The following is a 13,420-nucleotide window of genomic DNA, read 5'->3' on the forward strand; positions in this document are numbered from 1 at the left end:
TTTTTGGTTGATGTTGTCCCAAGATTTTTCAATCGATGTCAGCTGATGATGTTTTTAGCCGACATTGGATGAACTTACTTTTTGATTAATGTCGACTAGAGATTTTTGCGGTTGATGTCGGTCGAGACTATTTTTCGACCAACATCATCTAAGGTTTGTTTCAGTCGACATCGCCCAAGGCTATTTTTTGGCCAAGGTTATTTTTTGGCCAATGCTATTTTGAAATTGATGTCGGCTAGGGTTTTTTGGTTGACATCGATCGATGTTCTTTTTTCACCGACATTGATTAGGGTTTTTGATCGATGTTGGCTATAAAATATAAGCATCCTACATTGGCTGAAAAAATCTTAGCCGACGCCAATGGAAAATAGTCATGGCCGACATCAGCCGAAAAATATCTCCCGCGTTAATAATACCCTAACTGATGTCAACCAAAAAAATAGTCTGGGCCGATGTTGGCCAAAAAACATCATCAGCAAACATTGACCAAAAACCCCTAAATGACATCGGCTGAAAAATATCCTCGACCGACGTCGATTGAAAAAATCCTAGCCAATATTGAGAAAAAAGTAATTGTCTTTTACTTATCTTGAAAAGAAAGACGAGCAAAGTCAACAAATCACACCATCTGTGTAATAAGTGAATGCTTTTTTTTCTCCCGAAGTTGGAATTATTCATAATAAGATATTGTCAGATATCCTTAATCATTGTGTCTCTGACAAATGAAGTGAACTCTACATTGATTGTATCAACAATTCCATAAAAGAGGAAGCAGAACTTAGTAAGAAAAAGAGCTAGTAGAGGAGAAGATCCCAACAACGATAAATATCTTTGATTATATATTATAATATAATAAAGAAAATTATGGGGGATTGCACATAAGATTCGAGTTGCTTTTTGGATTTCCTTATTGATCAATGACAGCCTCGTTTGACGTTGACTGAAAAACCCTAGCATATGTCAGCAAAAAAATAGGCATGTCTAACGTCAATCGAAAGTAGCCCCAACCAATGTCATTCAAAAAATATCACTAATCAACTTTGACCGAAAATCCCTAATCGACCTCAACCAAAAATAGTTTCGACCTTGATCAAAACTATCCTCAATCGACATCGATAAAAAATAACCCTAGACGAAGTCGACCAAAAACAATTGTGATCAATGTTAGCTAAAAGTAGTCTTAGCCGAAGTAGGTCAAAAATTGATTTATGATTTAATAATAGATTTAAAACTAAAATGGTTTTGAATTATAAATCGATTTTAAAACCATTTTAAATCGGTTTCAAAAAAATCCAAACCACTTTTATCCAATTAAGTGGATATGGATCCTAAATCCAATCCCTTTGATTGGATTTGAGTTGGATTTTAAAAAATCAAATCCATGAGCACTCCTACATATAAAACATCAATAAAGTAAAGGAGAAATCCTACAACACTTTTAATAATAACAATTGGTTGGAGCATGTCTCTATATAAAATATACTTAAATATTTATTGACATATCTACTAACATGCATTATTAAAATTTAAACTAAATAATTAATAATATATTAAAAAATCAAAACAATATAAAAAATGACTCCTATAAATTATAAAATATGAATTTAATATCTACAAGACAAAAACACTAATTTAGTAACTTTAAAAATCAAGTTTTCCACTTAAACGGTTCCTTTTCAATATGAAATTCTGCGCAGGGATACACATCTTAGTATGGTACCGAATTATCATTTTTTATGGATGTTTATAATTCTCACGATCTAAGATTTTAATTTTTATTATTATTTTTCTATATTGGATTATAATTATATTGTTTCCTTTATTTTTAAAAATGGTCATATTCTCATTTCCACATATCAAATTTCCTGTTTTATCCGTGCTTCCTCCTAGCCTTACACAAGCCGAAGGATTTTGGGTCCATCTACTAACAATCATATATGAGCATGCATAATTCAAACTATATTTTTTTTTCTTTCTTGAGAATAACTAAGCTATTTGCATGCCCTCAAAATTCAAAGAACACCCCTTATAGTATATGACTATGATTTCCTTTTATCCCTTTTTCTCTATTCTCATTCCCTTATATTTTTTTTATCAACAAGTAGTCTTTACTCTTGAGTCCGATGGAACCACCATAGATCACAAAATTTCTCCTCTCTTTTTCCCTTATATTCTTTACTATAGGCTTCCTCTTGGGGTAAAAAAATCATTATTAAATAGTGTTTGTTTTTGCAGTGCCAAACTTGTAAACGAGAAGATTAAGATTCATTACAAAAGTTCATTAACGACAAAATAATTCAAACCACTTTCAAATTGAAATCTCATAAATTTAACAAACAAGTTTTTTGGAAAGTCTACCAATCATCATCCATCCAATGTTTTGTTTTAAAAAATGCTTTCGAAAATTGTATTAGAAAATAGAGAAAACTAAAAGGATTCAAACTCGTCCTTGTTCTCTTAAATTTGATGATTTCACAACAATGTGAATATTGATGCCAACATTTAAAATAAAGTTTACATCTATGAAAATTGAAAACCCAAACTCAACAGGTTGATGATGGTAAGATGGAATAATATGACGTTAGTTGCAAGTAGGATACAAGAGCTACCTCCTGCAACTAGCCTTACAATACCTTATTTTACCAACCTCCTTGAAGCATGTTTATTTCTTAGTGCATGAGTTTAGGTGGGGATTAGGGAAATTGCATTGCAATAAAATAATCACGATTCAAGAGACATAAAGGTTGGAACAACAATTGCAAGCGATATGAACTCGATGAGAATCATGTTTCTGGATCCAAGCAATTGCTTTAATTGTAATAAACAAATGGGTTGAAGACCCGAAAGGCAAACAGAATTAACAGATAACTACAAATGGCAATTGCAGGGACATCCTAAACTGTTACGAAATCCTAGCGCCTAGTCCTAGCCGGGTCAATTGAGCAATGGATTCAAAAATTCATAAAATGTCATGCTAAATAACAATTAAACATCTATTCCACTTGCTATTGACAATTCTTCTTTGCTGAATGACCAGTCTTTCGCTTATGACGACTGAAATCAGAAACAAATCTGAATGTTTGTCCACAATCTGGCTCAGCACATACATAAGGTCGTGCACCAGTGTGGACTCGAATGTGCTCTGTACGAGCCCATGCCCACTTGAAAGTCATCTTGCATCCCTTCCAAGGGCACTTCAAGGGGCGCTCATCCTCATGAACTCGACGATGCTGCACCAGATACTTGTGTGAAAAAAACTTCTTCCCACACCCTTTTACAGGGCAGATGTTTCTCTTATGATGCATCAGCTCCTGTTTTGACCCAAAACTCATAGTGCACCCATCAATATCACACTGATATTCGGCTTCCCCATCCTTCATTTTGGCATGGCCAACTGAAACCTTTGCAGCTGCAGCATTCTTCACCTTCTTCCTTTTTGTTTGCTTGTGTTTCAATTTTCTTTCAGATTCCTGAGCTTTTGTGGCTCTCTTCCTAAGGCGTGTGCTAGGTCCACCTTCTTCCTCCTCTTCCATATCTAAACTAAATTCCTGGGTGTTATTAGATTGCTTATTCGGCAAATGAGAAGGCTGTTTAATTTGCTGAGGAGCCTTTGATTTCACAAGCATCCGAGAGCACTGTTTTATGGGCCGAGATGCCTGCTTTTTCGCTTGGAGGGAATTAGCTTGTTTCATCTGTTGAAGTGTCTTTGGTTTAGCTTGTTTACTTCGGAGAGTCCTCCTCAGCTGCTGATCATCTTCCATTTCATCATCTGAATTCATATCATCGTCTTCCATGCATTTAGCTTGCTTCCTTTTAGGAGTTCTACGCAGCAGATGAGAATTATTCTCAGCTAAGTCATCCGTGTCTTCTTTATCAGTGTGTTTGTTTCGCCTGCTCTTAGGAAATCTTTGCTGCTGCTTCAGAAAATGGTCCTCCAAGTGGTCATCAGACATTTCATTTTTAACCTCTCTTTCAATGCCTTTGTTTTGCCTTTTCCTATAGAAACTTGTTTGCTGCTTCTGACAATGATTCTCCAATTGGTCATCAGACATTTGATCTTCCCCTGCTACACATGTGGCCTGTCTGCCTTTAGGATTCTTTCTTTGATATCTACGATAATGGCCCTCCAATTGGTCATCTGATGCAATATCCTCTTCATTGAGGTATTTGGCTTGCCTGCTTTTAGGATTCCTCCGTTGCTGCTTCTTCATTTTCAGCTCTAGTTGGTCATCAGATATTATATCTTTTCCAGTAAGGTATTTGCCCTGCCTGCTTTCAGGAATTCTCTTTTGCCTCTTTTGAAAATGACTCTCCATTTGGTCATCAGAAATTATATCTTCTTCACCAATGTATTTTGGATGCTTGCCTTTGGAAGTCTTCCTTTGCAGCTGAAGAGAACCAACATCCAAAGAATCCTCTGAAATTGCATCTCCCTCCGTATCTTCAACTTGCTTGCTGCTAACGTCTTCCCTCTGCTGCCAATCAGAATCATTGTCCATCGTATCATTTGAAACCACATCATTGTCCATAAATTTAGCCTTTTCAATTTTAACATTCCTCCTTTGCTGCATGTGATCATCATCATCAAGCGAATCATCAGAAACTGCATAACTTTCAGTGAAGTTTGTTTGGTTGTTTGAAGGTTTTCTATGATGATATGGAGGAGAATAACCCCCTTTCAAAGCAGCACAGTCTCTCTCAACATGCCTGACTTTCTTACTTCGAAGAATGCTCCTTGGAAGCAAGTTGGGTTTATCTTCAGTGGAATTATCTGAAAGTAGATTTTTGTTAGCATAACTTCCTTTCCTGAACCGTCCATTCTCTGCTGTCTTTTTCCTTTTCTTACCTGATTTTCTGCTAGTAGCTTCGCTTTTGGGTGTACTTTCTGATCTTTCAATTTTATCATCAGGTAATATCAACCCTATTAAGAGTTTCTCATCCTCAATATCTTCAAAATCTCTTTTCGCTAAAAGGGGATGGACCTGATTGGACATCCAAACTTTACCACACCATTTCCCAGCAACAATCTTTTTCTGCCTGTTGACCCTTCTTTGGTAGACCTTTGGCTCTACAGGTGAGCTTGCTGGAGAGCTACAACCAAATGCAGAGTATATAACAGAATTGTAAGGCATCTGCTTACTATAAAGAGGAGAACGGCTAAGATTTGCGCTATAAAAGAGATTGATTCCTAGCTTTACAGCCCAGTCACCATTCCCAGGAATAGCTTCCTCACTATCCAGAGCTGACTGGATCTTCTCCTCATCCTCCTTGGAAGCATGACTGTATTCAATATTCTTCCACATGTAATCAATACCCAAATCTTCTGCCACCATTTTTGCCTCAGCCTCTATCTTGGGATAGTCTATAGAAATATGTAAAATAAAATAAATGATTTGCAAAGAGGAAAATTAGTAACAGTAACTATACAATATTTTTCAATCAGTAATCATAATCCCATGCAAGATGCAGAAAATGAAGATAAACATTAGAAATCAAAATCATATACAAGATTCAGAAAATGAAGTTAAAGTTAATTAGTAAAAACAAGGTAATGTGCACCAACTATTATCGATCCATGACAACTTTATGAAAAATACTTCTTCAAATCAGATATAAACATCTTTTTAGATATCCTGGCTCATGAATGAATTTTGTTATAACTCATCATAGATGGACAAACATAACCCATCTATGACAAACACATAGCTCATCTATGACTTTGAGAAATAAGAAAACAGTAAAACAAAACAAAGGTCAGATTCATGTTTTTTTGTAGAGTAATTTACATTGACACCCCCTAAAGAATGTGTATAACCTTTCCATTATGGAGGGAAAAAAAGAATTTTCTTCGCAACATAAACTGAAATAACTTCCATCACAAGAAATTATATATACTCAATCAGCTCACAAACCTGGATGACATAGGAGCAATAGGTTGGCTCCACCAATTGGGCGAAGTTGCTGCTCTGCTTCTGCAGCATGCTCAAGACAAAAAACATGCATTCTGGATGAGTCTTCATCAGATTGTAGCACCATCGAAGCTTTTTTATTATCAAAGGGAACCATCATAGCATTGTTAGACAATGACCTTTCAGCATTATGAGCATCTTGGGAACAATTAGAGGTGGAATTAGCCACCGTCCTTGTGTTTTCAAAACACTCTAATCTACGATGTATAAAATCCTCATAGCTGGAACTCTTTGAAGGAATATAATCTCCCCTATCAAGTGCAGTCATGGGACTAGCATGGGAATCTCGAGTGTAAGAAAGTAAACTTTCTGAAGCAGAGTTTATCACATTTGATTCATGACTGTCAACCGCAATCTGATCTTCCTCAGAGTCAGAAGAATTTCCATATGCTGAAGCCAATAATGCAAGAGCTGTATTGCCATTTTCACTTACCATATTTAAAGCAACCTGAGAAGATTGAAAAGGAACATCATGTATACCATCTTGGACATTCTTTTTCATCCATCCTGCATGAAGGAACAAAAAGGATCAGTGCTTTTAAGTTTTACCTAAATCCTAGCCAAGAAGACTGAAACAATGAAATTAGATATTATATTATATAGGGAAAACATTTGAGAGATAAAGCACAGATATCAAAGGATTTAGCTGCTTAGTTACCAAAGTTATGATTTCAGCTTTCATATGCACATCATAAAAGCTTTGTATACTAGTGCATGTTCCTGTTCTCTTATCCCCCAACAGTTCAATAAGAAAATTGGAACAGAATATAAATAAATATGCTAAAGCTCAGAATGCCATTAGCTAATGTATATAACACCAATATTTCACAAAAGAAAAAAAAAGATGGCCCTAGTACATGCCAAAGCAGAGGCAGGACATAACCTACAGGCACAACATTTGTGGTTCAGCTCTACTGTAAGAAATTGTCACGATTCCGTCCATGCAGCTCAGCTCATACATACAGAAAGACACTGACCAAATAAATAGACATGTTTCCTAATGAGCATAAGACATAGGCATGGAAGATACCTAGGATGTGGACTCATTATTGATAAGATCTGCCTCTTCAAAAAAGTTATTGATATCTTTCTAAAGAAACACTTAACAGAAACTATTTTTGATACAATATGAAACAAAGTATGAAACACTAGAAATAGAACTTATAATAAAACCTGCCTGTATAAATATTTGGCTCAGGAATAATTGCTTCTTCACGGGCAATAGTAAATTTATTTTTAGATATTCCAGAACCAACAACCGAATCATTAAAGAAACTGCAATCAGCTGACACAAGATATCTAGCTGCTGGTTCTCTAGGCTGTACAATAGCAACACAGGAAAAGCTTAATATTCCACATGTGACACATGAAAACAGTCTCTGATCTGACAACCCATCTCCTTGACAAGTTTCTCTTTCAGTGTCTCTTTGAAGTGGATTAGAACTTGAAATGCTTATGTTATCATTTACATCAAAAGAGGAAATCCTGTCCCTTTCACACAACGTACTAAACTTGTCTTTCACAGAATAGAAACTTTTTCCTTGCTTGATTCCATGACTCCTGTTGAATGCCAGATCATCAGAAACAAAACCTTTTGAAGAATGCATTCCCTCAGAATTGCTTACATTAATAGATTGCTGGGATCCAACACGTAATTTTGAGCAAACAGAAATGTCAACAGAGCTACGAGGAAGAAGTACTACAGCTGATCCTTGCCCAAGAAAATGAAGCAGATCATTGTTCTGTAGGACATCCTGGACAAATAGTTCTTTAATTACAGTTTCTCCTTCACCCTTCTTCTTATCTTTAAGACGAGAACTACGAGGTTCAGCACTGATGCCCGCAGGAATTCTGTATGGAGAAAACAAAGGATATTTACAGGCAGTATATTTTAAGAACAGATCATATGGTCATCAGAATCATCGTCTTGGTGCCATGATCAAATTGTATTACATGAAATTCTGAATAAGGAAAACCTAAAAAACAAACATTTATATCTAAAACCAGAATGATTCATCCACAGTTTCTAAAATTGGAGAATACAATTGAATCTTGAAACTCCCTTAAGTCAATAAGGTAGCATTAATAATCACATCAACCTACTAACAAAAAGAAAACAAAAGATAAATCCAGAAAGATACCAGCAACACACTCTTATAGCCAATTATAAGAAACTAAAATAGAAAAAGACAAACCTAGAACACAAAGCTAAGGCAAGGTCATAAAGTAACTGGAAATGTGAAACCATGGGAGGATAATTTAGTGAAGCCCTCCGAATAGCAGCATCTTTAGCAAACCTCAGCCACTCAGGTGTTGCAATGTTCGCTGCCTCTCCGCAATTAAAACCTACACAGCGAACATTCAAAAGCATTAGAAATATTCAACTATTGGCTGAAACAATAGCAAGTATCACCACCACCACCCCACCCCACCCCCACCCCAAGAAAAAAAGAAAAGAAAAGAAAAAGGGAATCCTTGAGCCTATGAGTAACATTCTTAGACTTTTAGGTGTCTTACCATGACTAAACCCTGTGTGATAGGCTCTTGGAAATGTCACAACAAATTCCCCGGCATTTTGTACTAACCTGATTCCAAGAAATTAAAAGTTAAAGTTCAAGAAGCACATAAACCACCATACAGGGTCGCTGAAAAAGAAAATTACACATTTGAGATAAAGGAAGGTAACAGCAACTAGGGATAGGATATGATATTTTTTTAAGTAGAAAAAGAAATTAAAAAAATATACAAAAAAAAAACACAAAAACCGAGGGAACCATTGGAGCAATTGTGTCTCTGCCTATCAGAAATGGGTACTCCCCTGAAACAACCATAGCAGAGCACCGGAGAGAAGGGCAAGAAAACAATCCTATACCAATCAAATATGACAAAAAAGAAAAGCCCTTAAAGATGAGCGCATTTCACTCCAACCATATTTTTAGACTGAGTGAGAGAAAACGAGAGAGAAAATTTAGAGAGAGAGAACTGATATTATTCAATCTGAAAATCAGTTACAGAGTTAGTTATAAAGGAGTATTTATAGGCCTCTGATCCTTCGAACTAAGTACAAAACAGAATTAACAAAAAGGAGGGAAATTCTGTTAATAGACTAACAGCCTAATACTAGTGAGGTGCTGTTAGCAAAAGCTAACAGCCCTTGCAAACTGTTTTCACAGTTTTTTCTTTTTTTTTTTTTTGCTCAGCAAAAATAGATAATTATATTATATGCAGAGTACCAGGGGTACTGAAAATACATATGTTGAAGGTATACACAGCTGGACTCTAATACTTTCCTAAGGTTCATATTAAGGACCAGCTAAGCCCAAACCTAGGATTTCACAGTTATTCTTACATATATTCTAATACCTATACACCACACTACTAAATAAACTAAATACTGCCACACCATTGAGGTTTCCTTGTTTCTACCAAAACCTTCAAAACTAACCATCAATAACTGCTTCCAAGCTCCAAGTGAAAGAGCACTCAATATTCGTTTAGTACAGAAATGATTTCAAAAAGAAATAGACACACAACAGTGGAAAAATAAAAACAAATTATTCCAAATGGATATGGATGCTGCAATGACAAATTCCAATTAATAACAGTACAAAAAAAAAGTGTTTTGACTAGGGATACATTTCCAGCAAGATTATATTTGAGATTTCAACTGAACTTCAACAGCTTTAAAGTGCAAATTGTTTTGGGTGTGTAGGACAAAATAAAGCAGTAATTCAAAGTAAATAGCAGTATAGCATCTCCTACAGGCCACAGCAAAACTGGTAGTGTAAGTAATTAACATTTAAGATTAAACCGAGGATATACCAAATAAGAACATCACAAAAATATAGTATGATGTTCATAAATATTAGTACCTGCAGCATGGAACGCCTGCACTAATAAATACTTCAGGCGACATCACTGTGGTTTTCTCACCTAGAATAGCAAAAGTAACTGTTGAAAGGAAACAAGACCCATGTAAGTTTGTAACATGTGGATCCATACATAAACACTAAAATCAAGTATCATCCTCTTAACATATGTAAATCACTGTTATTTCCCAGTTGTCCCAGATGGGACCAACCAATATCTATCATTCCTCATTAATTGAAAAATAAAACATGATATAGCAAAGGTGAAAGAAATAGAGAAGATAAAATAATAAACAACGTACATTCCCTACACAAAACAAGAAATCTAGAAAGATGAAGGCTATGTCAAGGAGATGTGTTGACAGACTGTAAGTGAAAGAAAGAGACAGCTGTGCCTACTCAAATTGGGGTAGATTTTTAAATTCCAAATGGGAACATTGCGTTAAAATGTTGTTCAATCATTAGACGCATTCATTTCCCCCTAAAGCAATGAGTTGGCATCCTAAAATCAACTATGTAATGTCATCTGTCACTGTTACAATCAGAACTTCACCCGCTTTTAACTGGCTGAGATTAAAACAGAGGACTAGAACTTAAATAATAAACTCCTAGGGTTTCATTAGTGAATCTTGTTTTCAACAATCATGCCTTGATCTGAAAGTCATGATTGTGAGAGCAGGACACAATACAAGCACACATTCTTCAATTTATGGGTAAAAATGCACATCATACAGAAAATGAACAAAACAAACTATATGGCCCATTTACTAGTAAAAGAGTGAGAGATTACGTGAACATATGGTAACAGTTCCCATGATCATGGATATATTATATCTCTCCATCTTGCTGGCAACATCACGAAGCAGGACATTCTATACCAGAGCCAGGACTAAATGATTTTCCAAACAAATTTTTCCCTCAAGAATGGATTCCAAACAACACTTTGAGGTGTGTTTATTTTATGATGAAAACTGAAACAAACTTCCCAGTGCATGCTTTGGCCATTGTTCCCTTTTGACCAAACTGCATTTGTCCATTGTTTTGGCCAATAACACAATTTTACAAGTTTAGGCCCGTTTGGATAAACTTCACAATAAACAATTATAGGAGAAGAAAATAAGAAGGTAAAATGAATTAAGCTCTTCCTATATATGCACAAGTTAATTTATAGAAGCGCTCTCATTTGACTTCTCCAAAAGCTAATTTTAAATTGGAAAAAGTTTCATTCATTTTACCTTCTTACTCATTTCTCCTACAAGTGCCTATCCAGAAGTGCATCCAAACAGAGGTCAAAAACCACACAAGATACAATGCTATACAAATTTGCTCTGTAATCCTGTGTAATGCCAACAGCAGTTCATATCAATCACCAAATAAACTAACAGAACCTAACCTCAGAAAATTCACATAGGAGAAGCAGCAAAGAACTTAAACGCACAACACAACAGGACAACATCATCACTAGCAGTCAACTAAACCTTCCAATCCCAAAGTCAACATGTCGGAAACACAAAGCAAATGCATGCCAAGGCAGAACTCAACAGCAAGTTCAACAATGCAGGGGAAAAAAAGAGGCAAACACAGAGGAACACAACAAGCACGCTATCTCACCGAGCGGGTTGATCTCTCCGCCGTAGCCGTGAACCCTAACGACTTCCTCGAAAGCGACGGCGGCGTCGCGGGGGACGCCGTACCAGGTCTTGCCGGCGCCCATGTGGAGGTAATTCAAGCTGTGCAAGTCATGGTCCTCGACGTGCCACGCGAACCAGCTGAAGAGCATGGCAACGTAGACCATAGGGGAAGTAACGCCCGGAATCTCCTCTTTCATGAACTGTAAGAGCGAACCTTTGGCCCTTGAAACCGCTCTCATGTTCCACGGAGTGTCCGCCAGTGAGCTGGGATCCCCTGTGCGCCGGCATTTCGGAGAAAACGCCGAGCCAGGCATGTCATTAGCGTATTCCACGGAGAAGGGTTTGTCCAGCGTGGCTTTCCAGAACAGCGTTTCCGTCTCCAACGGGCCCAGGCCCGAGCCGGAGCCCGAGCCCTTCTTGGAGTGGCGTTTGAGGTATGTCTTCTCGAAGGACTTGGCCTTGGACTCGAACTCGCTGAAGGTGTAGCGATCGCCGCTCTGCCAGACGGGACGCTGGACTGGCCTGGGCCTGCGGGGGCAGAACCCGATCTGCTGCTGGCGCGTGGTGAATGTGGAGCCGGCTTCCGCGAGTGAGCGGTTGAGGTTGGCGATTGCGGTTTTCCTGGAAGAAGGTGGGAAGGGAGGGATGATTTTGCAGATTCCGTACTTTGAAGCTTCCTTCTCGATCTTGAATATGTACCCGATTGGATCCTGGAACTCCGCCGCGCTCGGCCTGTACTCCGGCGCCACCGGCATCGATTTCAGCCATGCCAAAACCTCGCCGTTTCCCTCACAAACTCCCACCATTACTCTTTATTTTCTCTGCCTCTCATTGAACACGCTTCACCGAGTTGTTTTTATTATTCAGATTCTGCCTACCACCTTCTTCCCCTGTTTTTTCGAGAGGAAGGAGAAACAATGAGTGAATATTAAAAAATTGGGGGCAGAGTAATGAAGTAGCACTAGGGGCAGAGTAGTAAGTACTGTAGCAGGGAGAAACATCAAGCATGCGAGTAGTGATGTGTGTTTGGGGGGATTTTATTGTGTGGCTTGGTTTAATGGAAATGCCATTGGTTTTTGGTATTATTTACTTAACCTACCATTTTCTCTTTCTTCCTCTTACAAGTGCAAGCACTAGCAGCGTTTGTAATAATTAATCCAGTTTTGACGTTTTTCTGTTTTTGGATAAATAAATTTATAAAAATAATAAATCGGTGGGCTACTTTTGCAGATGTGCCCTTTTCTGCCGCTCGCTGTTTGAGCAATGCTAAATCCTCCGATCTTCTAAAAGGTCGACATCTGTCAAATATTGAGTTCTTTCCAAATTTACCCTTGTGGTTGTACCAGGCGACTCCGTCTACGATCCCTAACTCACCGCTATAGTTTCCATCCGCTGACGATGCTGTTGAAAACGAGGCCAAGGAGGTTTCAAAGTGTGGAGGAAAAGTCGTCGTCGGAGATGACTCAGTTGACGCTGACGACGACGCTCTCAACCTTGGACGCCATAGGGCTTTGACAACGATTACCGTCTTGTCACATCATTAAATTAGATTTCATAGTTTGAATCACAAAATCATGGAGCTTACTAGCATCAATATTCAATAGCCTGTGTTATGTGAAGGTGACTTCTCCTTGATTTTTCTTTTAGTCATCAGAAATAGGGATTGGGCATTTCTAATTTTGGTGATGAGTGATGATCTTTGAGATGGAGAACAAGGGTTTGTTGTTCCTGGGTTCGGTTTATGACGTCATTAATGGTGACGTGGCCACAACAACAAGGTCTCTCGCGGGTCTAGGGTAGTCAAAGACGACCCCACCGACTCATGACACATCTGATTAAAGTGGGACACGTGTCTTAATGTGATTGGTGTTTGTGTTACTATTGTTGCGGGACCTGCTTGTCTGAGATAACTGAATTCTGAATTTGATGTTTGATGAAAAAATCATGGGAA

General features: G+C 37.6%; 1 protein-coding gene across 1 annotated transcript; it reads right to left on the reverse strand.

Annotated features, from left to right (window-relative positions):
* Window positions 1-2,703: 2,703 nt before the first annotated feature.
* On the reverse strand, window positions 2,704-12,573 carry LOC114409910 (lysine-specific demethylase JMJ705-like). The gene is made up of 7 exons (XM_028373573.1): window positions 11,450-12,573; window positions 9,842-9,920; window positions 8,487-8,554; window positions 8,165-8,315; window positions 7,147-7,820; window positions 5,913-6,476; window positions 2,704-5,362 (listed from the first exon to the last, which is right to left on the reverse strand). The coding sequence occupies exons 1-7, from the start codon at window positions 12,273-12,275 to the stop codon at window positions 3,006-3,008; spliced, it is 4,719 nt and encodes a 1,572-aa protein (XP_028229374.1). The 5' UTR covers window positions 12,276-12,573; the 3' UTR covers window positions 2,704-3,005.
* Between the last annotated feature and the right edge of the window lie 847 nt (window positions 12,574-13,420).

This window comes from Glycine soja, chromosome 4 (assembly GCF_004193775.1).
Source record: "Glycine soja cultivar W05 chromosome 4, ASM419377v2, whole genome shotgun sequence".
NCBI classification, from domain to species: domain Eukaryota; kingdom Viridiplantae; phylum Streptophyta; class Magnoliopsida; order Fabales; family Fabaceae; genus Glycine; species Glycine soja.

What these genes read in the sequence shown, in the direction of transcription:
- LOC114409910 (XM_028373573.1), bottom strand. Translation starts at nt 12,275, where the DNA reads ATGGTGGGAGTTTGTGAGGGAAACGGCGAGGTTTTGGCATGGCTGAAA. An exon ending in GCAGGCGTTCCATGCTGCAG is followed by an intron (nt 8,555 to 9,841) that starts GTACTAATATTT and finishes TCTTGGAATCAG; the next exon opens with GTTAGTACAAAATGCCGGGG. An exon ending in GCCTTAGCTTTGTGTTCTAG is followed by an intron (nt 7,821 to 8,164) that starts GTTTGTCTTTTT and finishes TTCTCCATACAG; the next exon opens with AATTCCTGCGGGCATCAGTG.